This window comes from Sceloporus occidentalis, unplaced genomic scaffold (assembly GCF_023333645.1).
Source record: "Sceloporus occidentalis isolate IW3139 unplaced genomic scaffold, rSceOcc1.0.p SCAF_4, whole genome shotgun sequence".
In the NCBI taxonomy this organism is placed as follows: Eukaryota; Metazoa; Chordata; class Lepidosauria; order Squamata; family Phrynosomatidae; genus Sceloporus; species Sceloporus occidentalis.
In genome coordinates this window covers 83,715,823-83,741,668 of record NW_028316984.1, presented here as the reverse complement: position 1 = coordinate 83,741,668, position 25,846 = coordinate 83,715,823, and the positions used below count along the sequence as shown (strand labels likewise).

General features: G+C 43.4%; 1 protein-coding gene across 3 annotated transcripts in view; it reads left to right on the top strand.

Annotated features, from left to right (window-relative positions):
* The first annotated feature begins 16,132 nt into the window (after nt 1-16,132).
* Nucleotides 16,133-25,846, top strand: part of SLC43A1 (solute carrier family 43 member 1) — a 34,423-nt gene continuing 24,709 nt past the window's right edge. For 2 of the 3 annotated variants that reach the window (XM_089520612.1, XM_089520614.1), the window contains exons 1-5: nt 16,133-16,261; nt 18,381-18,558; nt 22,389-22,572; nt 24,160-24,215; nt 24,895-24,971. In XM_089520612.1, the coding sequence (XP_089376738.1) occupies nt 18,405-18,558; nt 22,389-22,572; nt 24,160-24,215; nt 24,895-24,971 (471 nt within the window). In that variant the 5' untranslated portion in view covers nt 16,133-16,261; nt 18,381-18,404. Of the gene's footprint in view, nt 16,273-18,380; nt 18,559-22,388; nt 22,573-24,159; nt 24,216-24,894; nt 24,972-25,846 lie in introns of all 3 variants that reach the window. The other variant, XM_089520613.1, reaches the window with a different exon arrangement.

The following is a 25,846-nucleotide window of genomic DNA, read 5'->3' as shown; positions in this document are numbered from 1 at the left end:
TCCCTGGATTCTCTTCTGATTGCATGCAGCATCATGTGATAAGCAGCTGTGAATTTGTTTCTAAGCCCTGGATAACCCTGTGTTGCCACCCCTGTAAACTTCCAATTTTTGTCCCATGTGATAACGTCCAGAGGCCATGAAGTCCTGAGTCACTCCCAAGAGGGCAGTCTCAACATGGGTATTGAAGTCCCCTGACACTACTTGCTGCAGAGACTCCAACACCAGCCTCGAGACCACCCCGTATAGCTCAGGAAGAGATATTGCTGAGCAGTGGGGTGGGTGGTCCCGGCTACCTACCTTTAGGTATACACATTCAAAACCATTAATCCAGTACACACATACTCAAAACCAGTGAATCTAATTCTGCAGGTGACTTTAGTGGCTTATAAAAATGAAGTGGCTGGGTAGCATGGGCTTTTGTTTCCTTGTGTACTAGAAGAACAGCTTCAGAAACAAAGTTTGTAATCTTTCATATGTTAATTACAAATAAAGTCAGCCCTTCTTATACACGGATTTTTTATACATGGATTCAAGCATCCACAGTTTGAAAAAAATATAAATTTCAAATATTAAACTTTGATTTTCCATTTTTTATAAGGGACACAATTTTGCTATTTATATTTAGTGGGACTTGAGCATCCATGGATTTTGTTATCCACAGGGGATCTTGGAACCAAACCCCAGGGAATAACAAGGGTCCACTGTAGTGTTATTTAGATTTATAGAGACTGAAATGTGGCAGGGACAATCTAACCCATCTTCTCCCTCTATACAGAACCATCTACTCACTCTGGTGGGCAAATAGAGTCAGGACATCACTATATTGGTGCCACAACTCTTGATAAGTGAGTCAAGTTATTATTATTATTATTATTATTATTATTAAGCTTTATTTATATAGTGCTGTAAATTTACACAGCACTGTACATACAATCTTTTAATTAGATGGTTCCCTGCCCTCAGGCTTACAATCTAAGAAGACATGACACAAAAGGGGAAGGGAGTGGAGGATGGCTACCAAATCCCTAAATCACCAGTCAACCAAATTAGGAAATCTTTTTCTAGCCTCATATTCTGAATATGAGAAAATTCAGTGACACCAGCCTTTCTGAAAGGTAAATGTATTGGAGCACAGCACCTACTTTTCCAAGAAAGCTTTGCCTGCAAATGTAGTTTTTACCTTTGGGAGAAAAAATCCTGAATGGGTCAGGAATGGAGCTGGCTGAAGCTGCAGCAGATAACCAGTAGAGGGAGCTAAAGTCTGTAACATCTTCATTTTTTTTGGAGCACCAGGTGTGTGGTTACAAGGTTTCAAGAATGAATGGGGAGATGATGGTGATGAAACAGTAAGAATGAACAACAGCTATCTATCTGCCAACAGCCAACCGTGTGTAGATTTCAATACAGAAACCCAGAGATGAAAGCTCTGGCAGAATTCTGACACACTGCAATATTTGGCACAATGCTACTGACCAAATAAATCTATATAAATTAAATTCAGTGTCTATTTGTTACTGCATCACAAGAAAACAACTGGGTGGTTTTTTTCATAAAATTTGGAAGGGATAACATATAGATTGTGTGGAATAAAGAAAATTCACTTGGGAGCACGCCAGTTATTTCGTTCATGCATACAGAGTAGTGTGCTTGGTGGCCAAACAGGAGAGACTTGCTCTCTCAAGGGCAACTGTGGAAATTAACTACACATGGCATTTAAACCATGATTAGACCAGGACAAAAGTGGCAGTGACAATACATATCATATAAAGATGCTTCTGACCAGTAGCTGCTCTATTCCTGACATGTAGCTGCTGCATCCCTTTTCATTGATGGGGGAAACCTCTCAATGATCTCCCAATCATGCAATTCCCCAGGAGGGAAACATCACTGCCAAGGCAGTTGTGAAATTGGCAGTCACGTTGTGTCAGTGTCTCCTCCTCTCCCCTGTCACCCCTTGCTATTCCTAAGTGGCCTGATTCCCTTTATTTTTTCCCCCTATTCTTTTCTTTTTTAAAAAAATCCTTAACTCACAGTAACAGAATTGCATGAAAAAAGTAAAATAAAATAAAATAAAAATAAAGGCATGCTGGGTAGGACATAGGTCAAGGGAGGCGGAGTTAAGGGATAGTCAAGAAGAGAGCGTGATGGGAGCAGCAGACCCAGTCGTGTGATTGAGATGATGTAAGGTGATGGCTGCTCTGAAAGTGGTGTTTCCATTTTTAAAAAAACTGATGTAATTGCTGCGATAGTAATGTCCCAAGACTAATAGGCAACATGAGGAACAACTGAGCGCCAAGAAAATCTCCCCCTCTAGACCTGCTGATACTGAATGATCATTCATGAAGGTTAATGATTCTACTGAGCAACCCTGGGTACTACAGCTAGTTCATGGATAAATATGCCAACTTGCTTAGCCACTTTCATTTTATCTGCTGAAATATAGTTGCTGTTTTGATGTGTCTGTTAAACTAGCTTTTCTGGTGCTTTTAACTGAACATCCAGCCTTTCTCTGTACAATTTGACCTGGAGATCAAATGTTATATCTCATTCTTCTGCAAGAAAGATGTGGGACATTGCTATTTTTCATTAAATTCCTTTTGCTGTTGCTCTTATCTTCTGACTTGGTTGCAATTCTTCAGTTCTTGGAGGAAATACAATAACATCTGCCCTGATGGGCTTTACCTATACACCACCTAAAGGTTTTTCTAGGTGCAACAATAAAGAGGCTTCTTGAGAAATTCAATGTGCTCTACCCAAGAAGGATAGGTAGCTTCATTCAGGACAAAAACAACCTGGATCTCAAAGGAATTTACATTTTCTGTTGCTAATGGATTTAAAATTTTATTGCCCAGATTTTATAACTCTTTGTCTCCCACAGTCCACATGGCCAAAGAGAGGAGTGGTCTCTGCCTGCATTAATATCCCTCTAGACCATCATAACTGACAACAAAAACAACATTTGGACAAAATGTAGGCCTGTCACTCTAACACTGTCATCTTCCCTCTTCCTCCTGTATCATTTTTAACAGCTTTTCTTGATTAAGAAGCCAGTGGAGCTTCAAAAACTTGCATGATGTATTTTATCCATTTTTGGTTGACCTAACAAAAGTAGTGCTGTTTTGTGGATTTTGGATATTATTGTTGTATCTTGGAGGAAATATGCATTTAAAACATTTGCAATATGTAGCTGTGACCAGCAGAGGGTGGAAAGAAGCAGGGTTTTTCCCCCCTAGACACAGTGCATGAATATCAACTTTGAAGCATTATTATTATTATCATTATTATTTTTATGAGTATGGCTCATAATTGGGCCCCTTTGATTTCTCTTAGCCTCATTCTGCATTTTCTAATTAAATAGCAGCTGTGTTTAGCCAAAGGGTGACTTATTCAATTAGAGCTGCTTAAAGTAATCAGAAGTTATTTAAAACCACATGCTGGAAGTTATTTGGCAACCCTTCCTTGTGGTTTTATTTCTGCTCTGGGCAGGATGTTGCACTGCAGTTGCTTCTGCAGAGCTCCAAATGCACCCTGTTGTGGCTGGAAAGGGCAACAGGAATTTCAGGCATTGTAACAATAGCAATTAAAAAGACTTGTAAATCCAAGAACTACCATCTCCTGCTTGGAGAAAATGCCAGCTTCTGCAGGGTCAGGTGTATTATATGTCAAGATTTTATGTGGGGTACAAAATTTATATCTTCTGGGCACATTATTTGCCTGGATGTGCATATGGAGGAATTTCTGACTATTTTCTCCATGCTAATGCTTCTAGGCCATGTTCTGGATCACGTGGGATGAACTATCACCGTTCCTAGACTACCGAGATTCACCAAATGGAAGCAGGGGAAAGGTAATGGTTAAAAAACTGCCATCCTACATACACTTGCTTGAGAATTAATTTAAACATGATGGGACTTCCTTCTAGTGTGAAAGTGTTACTTTTTAGACTCTGACTCCCAGGCAACTGGGGAGTTCTGGTAGTTGCCATTTGTTCATTTGTTTTTAATTCCACACTCTGCTTCCTTTTAGATCAACATACACAAGATTGCACAATGGGAAAAGAAAAGCATATACTTAGAAATAAGGAACAGCAAGGATGTTGTGGTAAGCTGTGGTTTTCAGGAATCATGGCTTAGCACAGATGGGCCAGTGTGTTGGCTCTCACTTTCCACTTACACACACTCACAGAGGGAACAATTAAACACAAACCACAGACTGGTGGCTTATTTTCTTGTGATGGCTCAACACGGCAGTGCTTGGTGCCCTGGCTTATTTCTTCCCTGACAAGCCCTGGGTTCTTTCCATTTCTCTCCATGTAGGGAGAGAAACAAGCCACAGTGTTGACTGCTGCTGTGTTTTGGAGAGCAAGCAGGGGTACCAGAAAGCAGAAGCTAGCATACTGGTTGGTACACAACAAGCTGGGATTTTGCTGAATTGTGGTCTGCTGTGATGCGCAAAACTGGCCTTTCAATCTGACCACATGTTAAACCCATGAGTTTGATTTCAGTACCAGAACTGAGCTTCTGGTGTGCAACTGAATGCTGTCTACCTATTGCTAGAATGGATTCTTTTTCTGTAGCTCCCTTCTCGAAACTCCCTAGTTTGCTCTAATGGGTTGGTGGACTGTCTGGAGAGCAGGGAGAGAAGAGGAACGGGAGGGCCTTTTGCTTGAGCAGAACTCCACTTGCAGAATGTGATATGGAAGAAGGAATTCCTTTGAACACATCTACTCTTAGGTTTCCATCAAAGTTTCTTCATTCAAAGCAGTCTAATTTGGGGGTTAGGGAGAAACTTTGGAGTTGTGCCTATTGCTAAATAATTAGCCAGCAGAATACCTTGTCACTCTATTACATTTCATCCAGTGTATTTGCAGTGGTTTGAGCACTGGACTATGACTCTGGAGACCAGGGTTTGAATCTCTGTTTGGCCATGAAAAACCACTGGGTGACCATGTGCATGGGCAACTCACAGTCTCAGCCAGTGATAGCAAAGGAAACTCCCATCTGAAGAAATTTGCTAAGAAAACCCTGTGATAGGTTCACCTTGGGGTGGCCATAAGTCAGAAACAACTTGTAGGCAAACAACAAGAATACCTGATGTATTTATTTATAGTTGTCATAAGAATTTGATGTCACACTTTAATTGGAAAATAATAATAATATCAGGACATCTTAAAGATAAAACAGGAAAGCACATACCATTCTACCTTCTCCCTACTGGGTTCTAGGGCACACATTCTATTCCTGCATTTACAAGCCAGACCTCTGAGGCCTCATGCTTGATGATGCAAGCTGAGGAAGCCCTATCTAATATGTGTATGTTAAAAGAAGAATATTAATCAGTGGTGAGCAAAACTGCCTTTCCTGTATTTCAGCTGCCATTACGCACAGATCAAAACAATTTTTCTTTGTCTTTCATGGATGATAGCTCTTGTAATTCCCTAGCTAACATAACTGTGCTCATTGCAGCATGCTGGAAATTGTAGTAACCACCCACCATTCCAAATGAAAACCTTCCACAGCTTTCTTCAGGCTCTGCCATTACTGATACACTGTTTTAAGAATTCTCAGAATTGTGTAAGGAATACTAAGGGCTTTTCCTGGAGGTTGCAGTCACATGCATTTCTACAAAAGTGCAAGAGGGTATTCAAGGTCTCAACCCCCACAGACCCTAAAAGTCAGAGCCTAGAATAGGTTGTAACTTTGCCTCCTTTGGGCTTAGATTCCTTAATTTTTTTCTTCTCTCCTCCAGCTAACAGCCTGTTGCAATAGAGGTTTTATGTGATTGCATGAGGTGCTGGTGCTTGGCTCTGCACTGGCCCTGGCCCTGATTTCCAGCAGTGAGTAAACTAGACACTTGTCCTATACTAGGTCCAGATCTGCTGTAGTCACTACCACCTCAGGATGTGTGATTCTTATACCTCTTATTAGTGTAAGTCTGGGCTCCCACTACTAGGGGTTAAGCAGCTAACAGGGCAGTCCTGCAGCCCTTTTAGTGTCCTAGAAGCAAATTTGAGTTTGTTTCACTGATGCAAAAGCTGCTCCTTAAGCTTCAGGCAGGCTTGCCTGATGCTTACACATCCAATTAGGCCTGGAGCCACTTCCCTCAGGCACCTTCACTTTGCTTGGCATCCATTTACAATGTTGATAATCTATGCACTGTTGATTATAGCTGCTGATCTATTGGGGGCCTATAGTTCCTACTCCAGCTCACCTCATTCATTAACCATCTCCCTTTTACCTCTCCAGACCTGGTCTTTTAAAAACAAAACAGGCAACTTTAGTTCCACTCAGCCTTTCCACTTAAATGAGGCTGGACAAACTCTTGTTTGTGCTTGTTTCAAATATATTCTTTGCAACTCTTTTGTGTGTTGTAATCTTCCTTCCTTGACAGCACTGCATCCACTACCATTATCTTCTAAGAACTGATAGCATTTAACATCTTGCACTTCTAGGAATCTCTAGGGAAGGATTGGGGAGAGGAAGTTGGGGCTGGATATTAGTGCCGAAATTGCCTGGGTCTGGCTGTGCTTCTTAACTGTGCAAGAAGAATGTATCTTCCAGTGTGAATGCACTATACCAGGGGTAGGCAATATTTTTGAGCCAGGGGCCGGGTTGCTGTCCCTCAGACAACTGGGGGGCTGAAGCCAAAAAATAAATAATTAAATAATTTTTAAAATTTTAAATAAATAAATAAACTGGGACAAATGTAGGACAACATTTTCAAATGGTGGACACTTTTTTAAAAAAAAGTGGAGGACACGCAAAATTTTTTACTGATTTTTAAAAAAATGTTAATATAAATGCATGTTTCTGAGGCGTCTATAGACAATTGCTCCCCTTGCCCCTGCGCACGAGAGGCCAAAGGCCCCGGCAGCAATCAGCGGCAGGACCGGGCTGGGGCCGGTCCCAAGGCCTCGCCAGGCCGCATCCGGCCCGCGGGCCGCAGGTTGCCTACCCCTGCACTATACTATTATTATAAATGAAAACAGAAACATGAAGCCTGCCTGCCTGTATTTTCAGTGTAAGTTTGGCTGCCATCATCCACACTACACTTTGGTGCCACTTTGACTGCAGTGGCTCCAGCCTATGGAATCCTGAGATATATACTTTGTCGTGTTACATAAAATTTCTTACCTGAGGACTCTAATACTGTAGAATTCTAAGGACCTCACTAAGCAGATTCCAGGATTTCATAGGACTGGGCAATGGCAGTTATAGCAGTTTTAAACTGCTATCACTGATGAGTAGTGTGACAACACCCAAGGGCATGTTTGAGGACATATCAGGTTTTTTTCATGCTCACTTTAATTCCAGTCTTTGAAAGGCCCTGCTGTGGGAGGATGCCTGTTGAATGCACATGCACAATGCACTTCAGGGGGACGCACGCAAACAAAGAACAAGGGCTTTTATATCCCAAAATAAGTTTACACTTTTGGGTACTCAAATTGTAAGCTGCTCTGATAGCCTTGGCTGAAGAGCAGGGTATAAATAATAATAATAATAATAATAATAATAATAATAATAATTCCAAATGATGCATCCATATAGTTAGGCAATTGTACCATACAAGACAAACTAGTATTGTATCTAGTCCAATGCTCTATTTTTGAAGAATGGTAGTCCAGAGGCACCACTATGGGGGTGCAAACAGCCCTGGGTCACCCAGTGGGGCAGTATACCCACTGGGACTGGTATGGCTACATCGCCTCCCTTTCTCGTTTGCCCACCAACTGTGCCAGACCTAAAATGGGTTGTTTGAAAGCCGCAGTGCTGTCTCTGTGAGCAGCACCTGCTGTTGGGGAGGTGCCTTCTATCCAGAGACCAGTCTGGCTGCTGGCCACACCAAACCCCCCAAAAGCCCTCAGAGGTTGCAGCAGTCTGGCCGGGTGGCCAGCCAAGGGGACAATCTGCACCAGGTGACACCAACCCCTGTGATGTCACTGGTCCACCTATGCAGACAACTGTGGGATAGGGAACAAGGAATTGGAGACAAAATTTTGGGGGCACTTCTAAGTTATATGCCCATATCATCAAGAAAGATCCCCCACTATCTTCTCAGGTCTAACACACATTGCTGTTGAGTAAAACATTTCTAAAAATACTTGGCCCAGTGCAGAAGACAGTGAAATATATAATGTGGGATAGTCCACAGTTTATTTTAAGGCACCAAGGCAAATAAATATCAGGTCTATTTGGCTTTTCTACAAACTGTGCCTCAAATTAAAGTATAAGAAAAATGACAAATCAATTAGAACCTTGAAATGTCCAGCAGTTTGACTAATTGCTTGGGGAATTGTGTAAGCTTAGTTGCATAGACATAACTGCAATGAAAAAATTCTTCCTTTCTGCTTGAAAGATGTTGTTTTTGCATATGTTCTCCATGTTCAGGATTTTTTCAGAAACGCAAATACACAATAGTATTATTAAATGGAGAAGAAAAAATGACTGATACAGTTGCAATAGTGCATCTATCATCTGGGCAGAAGTACACAGTACTTGAGACTCCTAAAAGTTACAAACAGCAGCTACATGTCAGATTGAAGAAGCTTAATGCTGTCTTTAAAACCATTTTGACAAGATACTTTTTTCATTAATGTGGAGAAAAGTCCAATCATTACCTTTTCTTTAATCTTGCATACCACTCTGATTCTGATGTATACTTTCTAACATTTCATGAAAACCACAACATGTGCAGCCAGATCACAACAGTGTGGTCAAAATGCAAAAGTTATTCATAAGGAAGAATGCACAATCTAGGAGAGGCTGCAGCAGCTTGCGTTTGTCTGAGCTTACTGGAAAATGGCAAGTTACCACCCTTCCACTTCCCCTGTTAAGCGAGTGCAAACTACCTTTGCACTTTAAGTTTACTTTGCATCAAGGAAAAAGGGAGAAAGTGAGAGGAAAGTAAAAAGTGAGAAAGCAGCTGAAAAAGTGGGACAACACAAGATTAGTCAGAACTGTCCCTGACAATGGGAAGGTATGTTAATATAGGTCCAAAACACAGAGCAGAAACAATCCAGTCTGAGACCACTTTAACTGTCCAATGCTAGGGAATTCTGGGAACTATAGTTTTGTGAAACATTTAGCCTTCTCTGTCAGAGAGGTCTGGTGCCACAATAAACTACAGTTTCCAGGATTCCCAAGCACTGAGCCAGGACAGTTAAAGCAGTCTCAAACTGGATTATTTCTGCAGTGTTTTAGGCTGTAGAGTCTTTATCTGCTGGGATTAACACGTTTTCTCTATTCTGATAGTGCTCTACTAAGTACTGTACCTCTAAAACATTAACTAATACTGCCAGAAGATATTTCCCCTTTCATAAGGGGAGGGCAGCTACTTATTCTGAGTCTTCCCATGCGCTCCTGCCTCCTTTCTATTCTTGCTTAACACATGGTAGATGCATGCATCAGTTACCAGCTCATGCACATAAGAGTGATGGCACTGATGAATGTGTGCCCAGCTGCCCAAGCAGACTAAGCCCAGGCATCAGAAGATCTCAAGAACTGCACCAACAGACACAGTGCGTATTGGACCTACCCCCAGCCAACAATGTCCTTAGGATCCTTTGTTTCATTAAGAACAAATCTACAGCGCTATATAAATAAAGCATAATAATAATAATAATCAACTCCAAATCCTTATTTTCTGAAAGAATGAGATAAGGATTTGGAATTTATTATTATTATTGTTATGCTTTATTTATATAGCGCTGTAGATTTGTTCTTGACTGATGTTTTAAAACTGGCATCTCTGAGAGGAGGATTGGGATGAAAAACTGCAAAAATGCCCTCAAAATGAAGTTATCCCATATATTGTAAGCTAGCTTTTTGGGTTGTGGGCCAGTACAAGGCACATGCACACACACATTCCTAAATTACAGCTGCTACAAGGGAGCAACGTTAAACATGTTTCTGACCTCAAGACTGGTTTCTTTTACAACAAGGCAGTTGAGAAGAGAACATAGAAGCAGGATGGCGTCCAGGCTTTTGAAGCAAACACAAAACATAGCAGCAAACTACCTTGAAATACTTCATTTGATGCACTGAATTCAGCTGTACTGACGTAACTGAGAAGCTGAGGTCCTAAGTGGTATTTGCTCTGAAAAAAACCTCAGATTTCCTCTTATTAATATTTGTATTTTTAATAAGCCAATTAAAGGCCAATTAAAAGTAATCTTCCAAGTTTGTCTTCTAATGACAGCCCAAGGAAGTAGGAAGTTTTATTTTACCTTGGAGAGCTGGGCCATGCACACTAGGAAGTTACAGTGCTATGAATCTACTTTAAGTACCATGGTTCCATCCTAAGGAATGCAGAGATCTGCAGTTCAGAGAAGGGCATTTAAAAGCCTGAGCCAGAAAGCACCTCTCTGAACTACGGATCCCAGGAGGATTCTATAGGATCAGGGACGTAGCCAAGGGGGGGTTCTTGGGGTCCAGACCCCCCCTTCCATTAAAAAAATGAATGGTGCGTGCTGCTGCGCCGCCACACCCAAGCCCCATTACAATGGTGGCACTTAGTCTGGACCCCCCCCCCCTTCCTAAAATCCTAGCTATGTCCCTGATAGGATGCAGGTCTGGCAGCTAAAGTGAAACCATAGTGGTGTAATTGTGTTGTGTGAAAGGACCATGAGGGGGAAAATGCCATTTTAGTGTTGAGTTTAAAACAGAAGCGTGGGACTTGAGCTTGGGAGAACAAACTGCTCCTGCAACATCATATTTAGTGCCCTTAAAAGCGTGAAGATGAGGCTCCACAGGAGAGCCAGTGTGGGGCAGTGGTTTGAGCATTGGACTATGACTCTGGAGAGCAGGGTACAAATCCCAGCTGGGCCATGGAAACCCACTGGATGATCTTGGGCAAATCACACCCTCTCAGCCTCAGAGGATGGCAATGGCAAACCCCTCTGAAGAAACTTGCCAAGAAAACCCCATTTGTCTTAGAGTTGTCATAAGTTGAAAATGACTTGAAAGCACACAACAACAACAATGCTGCAGAAGAGGCTGCACCCCAGTAGAGGAGAGGAGTTTTTCCACTCCTGGTCTGAGAAGGGTGACCAGATGTTATAACTGGAAAGGAGGCCACGGTACCTCAAATGTAGGGTTATAGAATCATAGAGTTGGAAGGGACCACAAGGGCCATCCAGTCCAACCCCTGCCATGCAGGAACTCTCAATCAAAGCATACCTGCCAGATGGCCATCCAGCCTCTGCTTAAAGACCACCAAGGAAAGAGACTCCACTACACTCCAGGGAAGTGTGTTCCACTGTCGAACAGGCCTTATTGTCAGGAAGTTCCTCCTAATGTTGAGGTGGAATCTCTTTTCCTGGAGCTTGCATCCATTGTTCTGGGTCCTAGTCTCTGGAGCAGCAGAAAACAAGTTTGCTCCCTCTTCAATATGACATCCCTTCAAGTATTTAAACAGGGCTATCATATCTCCTGTTAACCTTCTCTTCTCCAGACTAAACATCCCCAGCTCCCTGAGTCGTTCTTCATAGGATATGGTTTCCAGACCCTTCACCATTTTAGTCGCCCTTCTTTGGACACACTCCAGTTTCTCAATGTTTTTTTTCAGTTGTGTTGCCCAGAACTGGACACAATCTTCCAGGTGGGGCCTGACCAGAGCAGAATAGAGTAGCACTATTACTTCCCTTGATCTAGACACTATACTTTTATTGATGCAGCCTAAAATCGCATTGGCCTTTTTAGCTGCCGCATCGCACTGTTGACTCACGTTCAACTTGTGGTCTACTAGGACTCCTAGGGCCTGTACAGACAGGCCAAAATCAAGCTGCTTCGGGTCACTTTGGAGGTATGCTGTTTAAATGATGCATGTATCCTAAGAGTCTGGAAGCCACACTCCAGTCCTAAGGATTGGAGCGTGGCTTTGGCATGGCTTCTGACCTGAGTGACCCAAAGCAGCTTGCCCCTAGAGGGAAACATAGGGGAATACTTGCCCATAAACCCAGGAGGCTTCTCCATCCTTTCCCTCTGTATGCCTCCCTCCTCAGGGCAAGCTTTCCCTTCTGTTTCCCTAGAGGCAAGGACTGCAGTGCCCCGTGTTTCCGGAGGTCCCTGCTGTGGGCCTGCTTCGCTCCCCTTTGGCCCTGTCCTCCCTTTCCCTGGCAGGCCCCCTTTCCGTGGCGGGACCCTGGGCAGGAGGAGGAGGAGGAGGAGGGGGCCTTTGCCGCCGGGCTGCTCCGGGGGGAGAGTGGCCCTGGCTCCTGGCGGCCGTGCTCTCCGTCCGTGGAGCGTGGGCGCTGCTGCTGCTGCTTCTTCCCCTGGGCCCCCTCAGGGGCTGGCCCACTCTCCATGCCCTTATAAAGGCCGAGCCTCTCTCTCCCTTCCCTTCCCTCGGAGCCCAAAAGGCTGGCAGAAAGAAAGAAAGAAAGGAAGGAGAAGCCAGAGGCGCACGCCGCCGGGGAAACCTGCTGCCAGAAGCCAGCGCCGCCCGCCTTTCCTTGGCAGAGCCCCCGAAGAAGCCCCCTTTCTCTCTTGAGGAGGAGCAGAGTCCCTTTTGGGGGGAGCCTCCGCTGCCCAGACTCCCTTCCGACCCCCGAAAGTTTGGAGGAGGCGGCCGGCGAGGGTGAGTTTGGAGAAGTTGAGGGGAAACTTTAGGATTGGAGGAGGAGGAGGAGGAGGAAGGCTGGGCCATGGGGGGGGGGGAGGGCTGGCTGGGAGCCCTCAAGCCCTTTGGCAGCCCCCTCCCTTCCCAGGGGCCTTCCACGTGGCAGCCAGGGAAGCAAGGGGGAAGATGTCGGCCATGTGGCCGCTCCGCCGCAGAGACTTGGGGGCTTCGGGATCGGGAAGGGCCTTCTTAGGCTTTGCCCTGGGACTCGGGGAGAAGGAGGAGGAGAAGGCGGCGAGGGAGGGAACCGGGGGGGGGGGGCTTTCATAAATAAGGGCCAGGATTCTTGGAAGGAAGGAGACTAGGGCTGCATCCACACTGGAGAAATAACTCGGTTTGGCTCCGCTTGAACTCTTTGTCTGGCTCAAGGCTATGGCATTCTGGGAGTTGGAGTTTGTTGTGGGCCCAGAGCGGAGCGGAGCTCTGGACCCCACAACATACTCCAACTCCCAGAATGCCATAGCCTTGAGCCAGGCAACAAGTTAAAGCGGGGCCAAACCGGGTTATTTCTCCAGTGTGGATGCGACTTGCCACTCTTTCAAGGAAGCTGGGCTCCTCTCACCCCAGGCACCCTTGCAGCCCCTTCCCCTCCATAAAAGGAGGCAGCTTTTCTGGCAACAGCTGGACTCCCTTGCCTTCAAAGCCAAACAGATGTTTTCTTCCCTGGGGCACTTTGGTTTTGTTGTCTCACCCATCTTGGCACCCATGTTTCTTGATGGGATGCGTCCCAAAAAGCTTTACCTAACTTGAATTTGTTGCTTTAACAATTCACTTCGGTCTGTCACATACTGGAAGTGCCCCCCCCCCCATATGCACACAAATCGGGGAGCAATCCCAGCTGTTTGTGTCCTGACAGAGTACATTCCTCAGGGACTGGCCAAAACATTTTGAGGTGCGAGACAGAAAATCCACTTTTGTCCACCCCTCCGAAATAGCAGCAGCAAAGTAAGAATAGATTAACCCTGAAATCCTAGGCACGGGACTTACTTGCAGGGAAGTATCTGTATGCGTATATGCATGAAAATGTAAGTTCAGATATATGGGATTGCAGCCTAATTCATAAATGGATAGACAGCCGATCGGCAGAACTGTCCGAACCTGGCTACTGCTTCATTCAGCTTATGAGGCTTTCTCTTCTCAGGCTGTTAAGTTGTTATGATGTCTAGAGAGATAATTTCCTGGCGAGATGCTAATGCCCAGCTGGAACCTTCCCTTATCAGAAAAGCAAAGTGTTACTCAGAGGATTCCCAGCCATGTCTGTGACTGTGAGGCCATCATAGTGGCACAATTAGTTAGTTAAAAGTTTATTGATTAGTCCATCAACCATATCAAAATAGTTAATGTAATGGGTTCTAATGGACTGATTTCTTTCATCACCTCCCCCCCCCCCTTTCTTCATTTCATGGAAATATTTTCTCAAGGCCTACTCATAGGACAGCTCCACCCTGAGAGTGTGGTTTTCTTTGCTTGCTTTCTTGCCATCGTAGTGAAAGGCTGGTTAAATCCACACTTGGGAGGCTCCCCAGCCACCAAAGGGGTAGTAACACTGTTGCTCCCAGCAATCCAATTGAATTGCAACCATTGCTGCTGCCAGCCAACTGGTACAAAGGGTGGGGTGGATGAGTGCAGGGCAGGCACAGTTAGAAGCACAGAGGTTGCATTCATACATTCTCTGTTTCAGTGCACCTGGATGCCAGGCAGGTTGGCTTTTTATAGCTCCATAACTTACAGAATCAGGAAAGGGAAAGATCCTATAACGGTTCCCTTCCCTTCTCCCTAATTCCTTTTACTCTCTTGCCTTTCATTGCCAAAGTTTATATTGTAAGTCATTTGATGGAGAAGGTCTTGTTTTTATTCTCACTGGCTTAAACACCCCAAAGGCACCAGATCCCGTCTGATCGTGATCTGATCAGGGTCAGTCCTGGTTAGCACTAGGATGGGAGATCGCTAATGACTAACAAGGTGCTGTAGGCTATATTTCAGAGGAAGGAACTGGCCAAAACACCCCTGAGTATTCCTTGTCTAATAAAACCCTATGAAATTCATGCAGTTCCTGTAAGTCAACAGGTGACTTTAAGGCACATATATACTCATCTTCTTGTTGCCATCATGTTGTTTCCCACTTACAGCAACCCTAAGGTGAACCTATAGCAAGGTTTTCTAGGGCTGAGTGTGAGTGACTTGCCCAAGGTCAGTCAGTGGATTTCCATGGCCAAATGGGGAATCAAGCCCTGAGCTCCAGGGTGGTAGTCCCAGCATTCAGGCAACTATGCCATGCAGGCTCATAGTCACACATTAAAAGTGCTGTGTATATAAATGGCAGCCAGAGCTCAGAATATATTATGCAAGCTTTGCTTTAAATAACTTTCACTGCGTATTAGACTGCAACTTCATATGGTTTTCGCCTATATGAAGGCCTTTTTCTCTGACCCTCCACCGCCATAATTTCCCTTTTTTTGGGTGAGTACTAATAAAAGCAAAGGAGGAGAGGGATTAGATCTTTCTGCCCAGGAGCTGTGCTGCAGCCTCTTTTGTAGATGTTTATCTCAGATGCCTTTTTAATTGTTAACACATGCTGCCCAGATGCTTTCCAAGTTTTTCGTTGCTTGCATGAGGAACAGTCATTTGCTTTTCTTTAAAATAACATTTCAAAATGTCTCGGTTTTTAGGCCTACTTGTCATGATAGTATAATAGTGTACTTCCACAGTGGAGTCATTTAATCCTGTTGGATGAAAGACTGACAAAATATTTAAGTATGTACTATTTATTTTTGTAACTCACATTCCCTCTTCCTGTGTAGAAATATAGTTAGGGCAGCTGTGAAAGAAGAGAATAAAGATACAGGCATATACTTTACTGAGTCAGTTCTTCCATCCCACTTGCTTTCTTTTAAGGTGGTTGATGCCATAGAACATTCCAGCCTTGACATCTATCCTACACTCAAAGTTTTGGATAATTTACTTTTTGAGTTATAGGGGAAAAGAAATCCCAGCATCCCACAAAAGGCATGGCTATGGTGGCTCAATGGGAGGAAGGCTTTCTGGGACTCATAGTCTGAAAAATTAAAAGTTTTTAATACTCTGCCTGTGACATACTGGGAAACTCGTATTAGCCCAAGGAAGCTGGCTACCTTCATCTCCTGCTTGTTCCTCATCTCTGTTGAATAGGCCAGCTCTTTTCCTTCAGTTTCTACAATGCTCTGTTGTGTTCAACAGCATAGGCCTGTACAACAGCAACTGCTTGCTAGCAATGGATCCCACAAGCAACATCTGTGTTTAGTGCCTTTTCTTTTCATTCTTTCTTTTTTTTTAAAAAGGTCCATGCTAAATCATGTGGTGTAGTTTTCTGGCATTTTTCCTTGTTCTTCCTAATGAAAGAGCTATAAGGGTTTGTCCCTCTCCCTTCCTCCCCTCCTTGATTGTGCTTGTTTATGGATGCCATTAGATTTAGTGTCATCACTGAATTTCATTACCAAGCTGTTGACTTCCTCCTCCTGCTTTATTTCCAGAAATTATTCGACCAGACAGGATCTGCCCTGTAATATCTGTGGGACGCCATCAGACGTGCCGACCCCAAATGTTCAAAATCAAAAGACTGCCTTCAGGACTCAGGAAGTTGGCATAACACTTGGATCCCTTACAAGTAAGGATAAGGTAGTGCGGTTGAACAATTTGGCTTCTGCATGGTGAGAAGGCACATGATAGAAATACGTTTTTGAGCTTTCCTTTGCTACTTATAATACTTCACCTTTCATAATGTAGCAGCAACTTCCTGCTTGTTTGGGATACTTGGTGGACATGATCTCATTAACACTTAACAACAGCCCTGTAAAGTAGACCAATACATTACCCTTGTGCAATAAGCCAGGAATGAGATTGAAAAAAAAGTTGGCTAAATTGAGTTCACAGCAGAGGGAGCTCCTGATTCATAGGTAAAGTGTCATCCAGATGTTCAAACAGCACACATTGAACATGGCTGACTGAAATGCAGCCATAAGCCCTGTCCCTGGATTAGCTGCATTTGGTCGAATGTCTACTTGGAACCTATTCAGAAAGAGTTACACAAACACAGGTTTCATGCAGATAGTCAACCAAATGCATGTAGCATGGCATACTCTTTCCAGAGGTATTCACTATACAGAGTTTGAAGGCTGCAGAAGATTTATTGTATATACTTGACTGTAAATTGACCTCATGTATAAGGTCATGAGGGCAGGTTTGGGGGGCATAATTATGGATTTTGATACGACTTGTGGATAAATCGAGGATAAAAATTAGGGACATGTAACAAAGGATCTAAAGAATGAAACAAAGGAAACAATGCCAAAGAACTTACAAAATTTGAGCAGGTGTCACTGTTTGTGCTCACACTAAAGGCTGTATGGATAAGAGCAAGAGTGGGGTATCACTGCTTCAGGACAGATTACACTGTTGCCTTTCACCTTTTGGGGGTTATTTTTTGATGAAAATTTCTAGACTTATGCATGAATATATCCAGTAGGTTTCTTAAATACTATACTTGCAATATGTTGTTTATTATTTATATTTTATTTAGTCCATGATATCTCTGTCTATTTTTCCTCCAAAGAGTTTAAGACTATATACATGGCTCCCTGTCACATAACTTTTTCCTCACAACAACCTTGCAAGGTAGGTTAGGTTGAGAGAGGATGACTGGCCCAAAGCCACACAGGGAGGTTAACAGCTGATTAAGGATTTGAACCCAAGTTTCCTCAGTCCTAATCTGACACTGTAACCACTACTCTGCCACTGTCTATCAACAGCAGATACCTGGGCTGAAAGCTTTTAAGTGACTTAGGCAAAGGTTACTCCACGCTTAGGTCCTACTGATTTCTGAACTTAAATCTTGCATTGTGTGGAACCCGGAAGCCTTCTCTCAAGAAGATGCTGCTGTGTCACATTTTCCTTGGTATCCAAAATTCAATTTTTAAATGGTGGTTGTTATAATTTAATGTAATCTATCATCTACCCCATTGCTACAGTTTTGAATGGCATTCCATTTAGAAAAAGAGTAAATTTCACATTTCTTTTTAAAAAAAGGCTGGGAGAGGGGAACAAAATGTGCAGTGACTCAGAGAGCAGGTGGCAGATCTGATGTATGTTTTTTTCTCTGGGAAGTGGTGGCAGTGGGGGAGGAGGGATGCAACTTCTCTGGCTCTCCTGGCCTTCTGCATGCAGCCAGGATGTCCTCCCTTCACTTCAGCAGCACAATGCAAATGACAGTGTGGCTGAGGGGAAAACAGAGTGTGAAATTCTAGCAGCTGTTTGTCCTCTGGCTGCTGTGTGTGTGTTTGGCCTTGGATGTTGTGTATTCCCCCTCTACAAAGACTTGCCCCCTTCTTATTTTCCTATGCCCTGATAGCTATTTTCTACTTTTAATTTTTTTAATAAGCAGCAGAAGGGCTACTCCCACTCCAATGCATTATGTTATAAAGGCAGGGTGCTGCCTTAGAACTAGTTCTAGTTTACTATGAAGGATAGAATATTTTGTTTTTCTGATCTCTGGGTTTTCAGTCATGACTTCCTGACTCCATAAAGTGGCAGCTGGTGCTTTGCTTTGCATCCTGTTTGCTTCCTTCTCCTTGCTCATCATCATTCTGTGATTCCCTGGTCACTCCAGTGTCTTGCTTTTGGCTCACAGTAGTTTGCATGTATTGGTTGGCTGTGTTGATCTTTGCAATTTGGGTATCAGGAGAACTAGAGGGCAGGAAGGCTGACAGTTGACCTTTCTTTCTTTACAGATTGGTCTCTACACCTGAGGAAAAATGGCACCAACCCTGCAACAGGCCTACCGGCGACGCTGGTGGATGGCTTGCACTGCAGTGGTAGAAAATCTCTTCTTCTCAGCAGTTCTGCTGGGCTGGGGCTCCCTGCTCATCATGCTCAAACATGAAGGCTTTTACTCCCACGTGTGCATAGGTGAGTGGAGAGGGAGAAGAACAGGACCCTGCTAGCCAAGATGAGGAGGAGGGAGGAGAGGCAATGCAGAAGAGTGAGAGGGGATGGGCAAAAGGGTGATGGTGCCCTTATGCAACCCCTCCACCAGTTTTTCCCAGAAAGCACTACAGCACCCATTCTCCAGTATCTATACTGTTGCGGGTCAGAGTTTGGGAAAGTTCCTTTTTTGAAGTATACCTCCTAGGAACCTACAACCAGCCTGGCCAGTGGTCTCTTTGGCTGGGGAATTGGGGAGCAGTAGTTCAAAAAGAAGTTTTCCAAGCTCTGGTTGAGGTACACAGTCATCCTGAGGTTGTCACTACATTTGTAACTTTTTTGAAACCAGACAGACTTATTCTGGGCTTGTTGGGAGTGGGGATCAGAGTTAAAGAATGGGTCTGGTAGTGATAGTTGTGTTGGTGTAATTAATGTTGCGCTGTAGAAATGGCTTAGATAAAAAAAAAAAGGGAGAGAGGATCACTAGAAATGGGCACTTTGCCTTCAGTTTTGGTAAGACTTAACAGTCCAGCTCTACTATGGTATATGGTGTTATTGGGATATGTGTGACTGACAAAATGTGTAGAATATGTACACAGCTGTAAGGTTGTTGTTGTTGATGATGTGTGCCTTCAAGTAATTTCTGACTTATGGTGACCCTAAGTTTCCGGGCACAGTACAAGGTGTTTGTTATAACCTTTAAAGCCCTACATGGCTTGGGCCCAACCTATTTGAGGGATCACCTGCTCCCATATAATCTGCCCTGCACACTCAGGTCCTCTGGGAGGAATCTATTGCAGCCTTTAAAAACCAGACTAATTTCTACCTCCCAGAGGGCCTTTTCTGCAATTGCTCTCAAACTATGGAACGGCCCGCTGGACAAGATCCGTCAAATCGCCAGCTTAGCTTTAAAAAAGCTGTCAAGACGGATCTCTTCTGGCAGGCTTTTCCTGAATAAAAGTGCCCGGCCACAGAATAATTGCCCCTCACATCATGTATCAGCCCACCGCTCTGTCCTCGTTATACTGTGTGTGTGTGTGTGTGTGTGTGTGTGTGTGTGTGTATATATAAATGTAAATTCTGTTTTAATAGATATTTTAATTGTAACATGTTTAATCCTGTTTTAAGGGGGGGGGGATTTGGGACACCATGTTGTAAATGTGGATTTTAATGTGTTGTGAGCCGCTTTGATTGTCTTGTCACAGAAAAGCGGGATACAAATAAAAGTTTTATTATTATTTATTAAGGCAATCCTATCAGGGTTTTTTTTCTGGAGCTCAGACTGTGTGACTAGCCCAAGATCACTCAGAGGGTTTCCATGGCCAAGCAGGGAATCAAAACCTCATCTCCAAACTCATAGTTCAATGCTCAGACCACTACACCACGCTGGCTCTCACACCATGCTGGTAGGTACACTGGGCAAATCACATGGAAACTCCATGCTTGAGACACCTTCCACATGATGGCTTCCCATTTCTACCATCATAAAACAGTGTAAGATACCACACTTTACATCATGTGGCCATATTTCCTTGTGTCATTGTCTCCTGTGCTGGCTGTGGCTAGGCCTACAGATGGGTGGCTCTACATGCAGAGGGAACATTTCATGTGATGGAGGAATCTCTGTGCTGGTACACTGCCTCTGGAGTACCCTTCTCTCAAGAGACCCACCTGGTGCTAACTTCTGTGACATTTTGACATGAAGCTGAAACCCATTTCTTTAAGCATTCATGAACAGTTAGCTGTTGTTAACAATCAAACTTATTACTGACCATTTATTGGTTTCACTGGATGATTATTTACTGTGTTTTATTTTTACCTTGCTGTTAGCTATCTGGGTTTGTTTTTTTTTTTGAAGGACAGGGTGTAAATAGAACAGAATAGATTAATGTGGTGGAAATAAAACATGGTAGCCAGCGCTGCCCATTTGTCGATGGCAGCATTGCGAAGTCATCACATCCTAAGCATAATGTATGGATTAGCCCTGAGCAACAATGCTCTGCTCTTCCACTATTTTCCTCATAGGTTGCTGCTCTAGATAATCCCTCTCTTTCTTGCAGAACAGTCCTTTCCCCCAAAGTTTGCTTTACATGCTATTGTCCTCTGCAGTTCATTGCCCACCACACTTCTTTCACATTGGACAGATAAACTTCTCCCCCTACCTTAGGCCATTCACAAATTACAAATGGCCAAATACCCTAAAGGCACTAGATCCCATCTGATCTTAGAAGCTAAGCTAAGGGCCATCCTTGGTTGGTACTTGGATGGGAGACCGCCAAGGAATGCCAGCTGCTGTAGGCTGTATTTTGGAACTGGCAAAACCACCTCTAAGGATTCCTTGCCTAAGAAAACACTTTGATGTTCATGGAGTCAGTAGGTGACTTAAAGGCACACACACACACACACACACATATCTCATTTTGCTCCTGCTGTTGAGGAATAAAACTTTAGAAAGCCCTGCTTCCTTTGTAAGTACTGATCAAAGCAATTATGCCCCCAACACACACATTCCAGAAGGCTTTGCCCTGCAGACACATTGTTCTCTCCCTGACAACACCTGTGGAGGCAAGGCTGGCTTCCTTCTTACTATCCTTTTATCAGCAGGTGAAGAACTTTCTATTCCAGTAGGCTTTGGGAAACAGATTGTTTTACATGTAGAGGTTTCTTTGTTTAATGTCCTCTATTCTATGCTTTTCAGTAACAGTTTTAAATGGTTTTAATTCTGTAGATAGACAGGCAAGCAGGCAGGCAGGCAGGCAAAGTGATGCCTGTGGGTCACATTCAGTCCTTGGGAACTCCAAGTGCTATTTCAGAAGTCTCCCAAAGCCCCTAGACCCCCATACTTGGGTTAATTTTTTTTTATTTTAATTAAATTTTAATGCAAACAATACAAGTATATACAGTCCGACAAACATACACAAACATGGCATCCACCCCTACCCTTCCCCTTCCAAGTCATTTATTCTACGTATTCCTCACCCCCCCTTTCCCTCCCCCGACCCCCTATACCTACTAATGAGAATAAAAAAAAAAGAAAGAAAAGAAAAGAAAAAGGAACTCAATTTACCCTCTTATCATCTACTATCGCCTAATCACCGATAGTAGATAGGCGATAGTACTTGGGTTAATTTTTGAGTAGGGTTTTTTTGCCCCCAAACTGGCCAAAATGTGATGAAACCATAGTGGTACCCCAACCCTTCAAAGCCCTTGAAATCCCCCAAAAACACAGGGGAAAAAAAAGAAATATCTGCAAAAATAAACTAAAATGGCAGTTGGAAGTGATGTGGGCACAGGGTAGAAAAATGGCCTCACCTCCTACACAGTTGCCTGCTCTAGTCTAACCTTTTGATGGGGGATATATTGTTAACTGTGTATAACTTTATATGTATTTTGTTTATATTGCAAGTTGAGACCCATTCTTGGAAAGAAGGCAGGTTATAAATGAAGTGATTAATTGATCTTTCTCTTGGGACCCCTTGTGTCAGACAGATTTCCCTGTCTTGAAACTGCTATGGACTTGCCACCTTGCAAAAAGGCAGCTTACCTATTTTAATTTAGTGAGCCAGAGTGCTGAGTCAGTAGCCATGCTGGCTGGATGATTCTTGGAGTTATAGTCCAAAGCACTGAATTTTTGCCTGTTGTGTAGGACTACTAGATTTGCATTTTGTTCAACACACCTGTGAGGAAGGGGAGTTGCAAAACTCTACTGAGCTTCTTTATGGCTGAAAAGGGACCATCTTGCACCAGGAGAGGGAGGGTGTGAAACTGAGGTTTGTGTTGGAAGATGCTGATCCAGTTTGTGTTTTCCTCTTAAGGTGAAAATGACACCAACAGCTCTGGTGCAGCCAATATGTCTCACCATTGGCCCAGCTGTGTGGAACAGGAAGAAATGCTCAACCTAGGCTTCACTATTGGCTCCTTCTTACTGAGCGCTGCCACCTTGCCTCTTGGGATATTCATGGACCGCATTGGCCCAAGACCGCTCCGCCTCATCGGAAGGTAGAAACTGGAAGTGTGTGGATGTTCAAATGGAAGAATACTTGGAAAATACCTCAGTTAACATTCTTGGACACTACATTAACAGAAAAACAGAAATAACATGGAAAGGATAGGAATAGATTCCTGTAACACACACACACACAAGAGCAGTTCAACATGTTTCACTAAAATTTTTATTCAAAACTAACTATACACATGGGAAATGAAAACAAAACAAAACAAAAATAGGTCAGCCTTGCATAAAGAGTTAAAACACATTGAGCCTTCTACAGACCACTTGAAAGTTTATTTGAAAATGCATCCAGATATTGTTTTTCTTAGACTCACCTCTGTTTTTGCTGTGATTTAATTTTAGTGTCCAAACTTATAGCTCTATGCTTTCTTAACCTGCTGAGGGTAGCTGGCAAAGCAGACTAATGTGTTCTCCCACTTTTTCTGCATTTTGCTGTTTATGGATGCTCAGTAAGGGATTCTAGAGGCAGTTGCTCTAACTTTGCCTCTTGTAGGTAAGCATACATAAGTAGAGTAGGATTGGTTGAAGGGTATCCCATTCTTTCCCTGCTCAGGCTTTATTGCAATATTCACTGCAGACATGTTGCTGCAACCCAGCAGCTGAAACTCTGTGTTTCTCCAGTTCTTCATCACCCTGTCAATTCGAGTACTGTAAAAACAACAACCCAGCAATACTATCATCTAGAAGGAAGACAAGGAGGAAAAGCAGACAGGCTCGCTGGGCAGAAAAAGACTTTGCAAAAAGGAGCCTCACTGTCAAAGGTTTTGTTAACTGAGCTATGCCTATACTTGGGAAGGGGTAGTGGTAGCAGGATTGTGTTCTTAACACTGCACCTTGAGCTAGTATGCCAATATTTAGGCTCCATCACAAACTCTGTGGTGTGCACAGCTCTTTTACAGTGGAGTAAGACAGCTAGAGCATTCATGGGGCAGAACAAAGGGGTTGTGTCTGCTGTATCAGCCTGAGGCAGCTGCCTAAATCTGCCTAATGGCTGCGCCAGACCTGTTCAGAAAGGATTACTTGGAGGTAGGTAAGTGAGATGGGTGTGAGAATGGATTATAATTTGGGATATGGGGAAATACAAATATGTGGAGAGTGACTCCCCCAAAATGATGGTTGAGCATCTCTTTGAGGATACAACTTAGCTCTGCATTGTTCTGAAGTGTCTGTTGTTTTCAATCAAAATTTTATTGCTTTTGACCAAAGGTCATTGCACAGCACAACAATACAACAATACATATAACAATATAATAATATAACAGAATAACAATACATGTAAATTATATCTACAATGTGGGTACGTTATGTCTGGTACAGGATTTCTAAACAAACAAACAATTGTCATTATGCCCATTAAAGTTTTTGTCAAATATAGTCATCGCCTTTACAGTTTATGGCCATCCCTGTTATATACTTATTCCTGATTTTTTTAGCTGCTAAGGCAAACAAAGCTACTTACCAGGTTACATATTTATTCAGGTCCAGTAGAAGGTGAAAGATCATATCCTGTGGGTTCTGACTGGGGCTGGTTTCTATTATAGGTGTAATGAACCTGTCTGTTGTTTTCTTTACAGTGCAAGCTTTGCTGTCTCCTGTGCTCTTATGGCCCTGGCTGCCTACAGTCCACCAGGTGAGAACCATGCCCCCTGCTGAATGGGCAACTATTGTCACTCAGACTAATTTATAATGAGGATTGCTAGGCTCAAATCTAGGACAACATCTACCCAAACCCCTATTGATAGTCCTACAGTTGTACAGGAGAATTCCTCTGCAGCTTTGATTATCCTGAATCTCATGGTCCCATTGGCATCCTCTCCTTCCACTTGCTGGAGCAAAAGGGTTCTTGTTTTGATCTATGGCAGGCAGGAGTGGTGAGATGTGAGGGACAGTGCTAGGAAAGCCATGACTTCAGAAAATAAAGAAACACAGAATTAGGATAGTCTTCTATTCCTCCCACCTGCCAGTGTGGGAATCCCCAACTAAAGCATCTTTGAGAGGTGGCCATCTCACCTCAGTTAAAAAAAAATCCATGAAGGAGAGGCTGCTTCACCTTTTGAGTCCATTTCATGCCAAACATCTCTTACATGTTAGGAAGATGGGCTGGTTCCCCAGGTTGCAAAATTACAACCTTTCATCTATTCCATCCCTTCATATACATGACTTGTGTTAGGTTTGAAGCTTTGCTGATGTTCATCTCCAGGCCATTATTTTCTGGATTTATTTTTTTTTTGGTCACAATCACACAAACATACATTTCTTCATGGCCGCAACTCATCTGTTTATCCCATGTTTCTGTTCTGTCCTCCCAGTCCTTTCCCCGCTGATTTTTCTCGGCCTTTCTCTGAATGGCTTTAGTGGGATCTGCCTGACCTTCACCTCCCTAACCGTAAGTAGGAACTGATACTGCACAATTGGGCCTTTTCATCATATAAATAGTTGTGGGATGCTGACCTTCACAAGATCACAGGGAAAAAACAGAAGGTGCTGGAACAAATTCCTGCTTTGAATTGTTCTGTATAATTCTGATGATTTAATTTGCATTGTTCAGTTTATAATTTGAACAAATGGATTTGGCTGAATTTGGGAAATGGGTTTCCCAGGGTTAAAAGGAAACGTGATGCTCTGAAGATGTTTTGGACTCGACTTCCATAAGTTCCAGCCAGGATCACCAATGGCCAGGAATTGTGGTCCAGGGAGTTGTAGTCCAAAATTTGGGTGGGATGGAGGCACCATTGTTATGGATGACTGTGGTGGCTAGAGTTGATGGGAGCTGCAGTCCAGCAATATCTGGAGAGCCACAATTCAACAGTTTAACTGGCTTCAACAGTTGTGTAGAAGAAATCTTTTTGATGGCTGCAGCTTTTCATAGAGAAATTGAACCTGTTGAACATCTCACTGTAATAGAACACAATGTATGAAGACCCCCCTATATTTCCTTTTACTTCTGGTCTGCCTGGGCAAGAGAGATTACCTGCAACTTGCTTTTCAAGGGATCAGTTAACCAGCAAGGAGTAGTGGAGAAAACCCTTAACAATTGGCTAATGGGCAGAGGAGTGGCAGAGGCAGGGCACTACGTAGAGTGGGCAGGGAACTTATCTGTTTGGTGTAAGAAGGACTGATACAACACTTTGTCAAGAATGAGTATGACGGTGCTTAAGACAGGGCAGGGCCACAGTGCTTGCATTATGGGAGCTGCTTTCTTGTTCGTTTGTTTTTTACTTTTCCACTCAGCCTTATTGTGTAGTTCAGTAGTACCAGGCA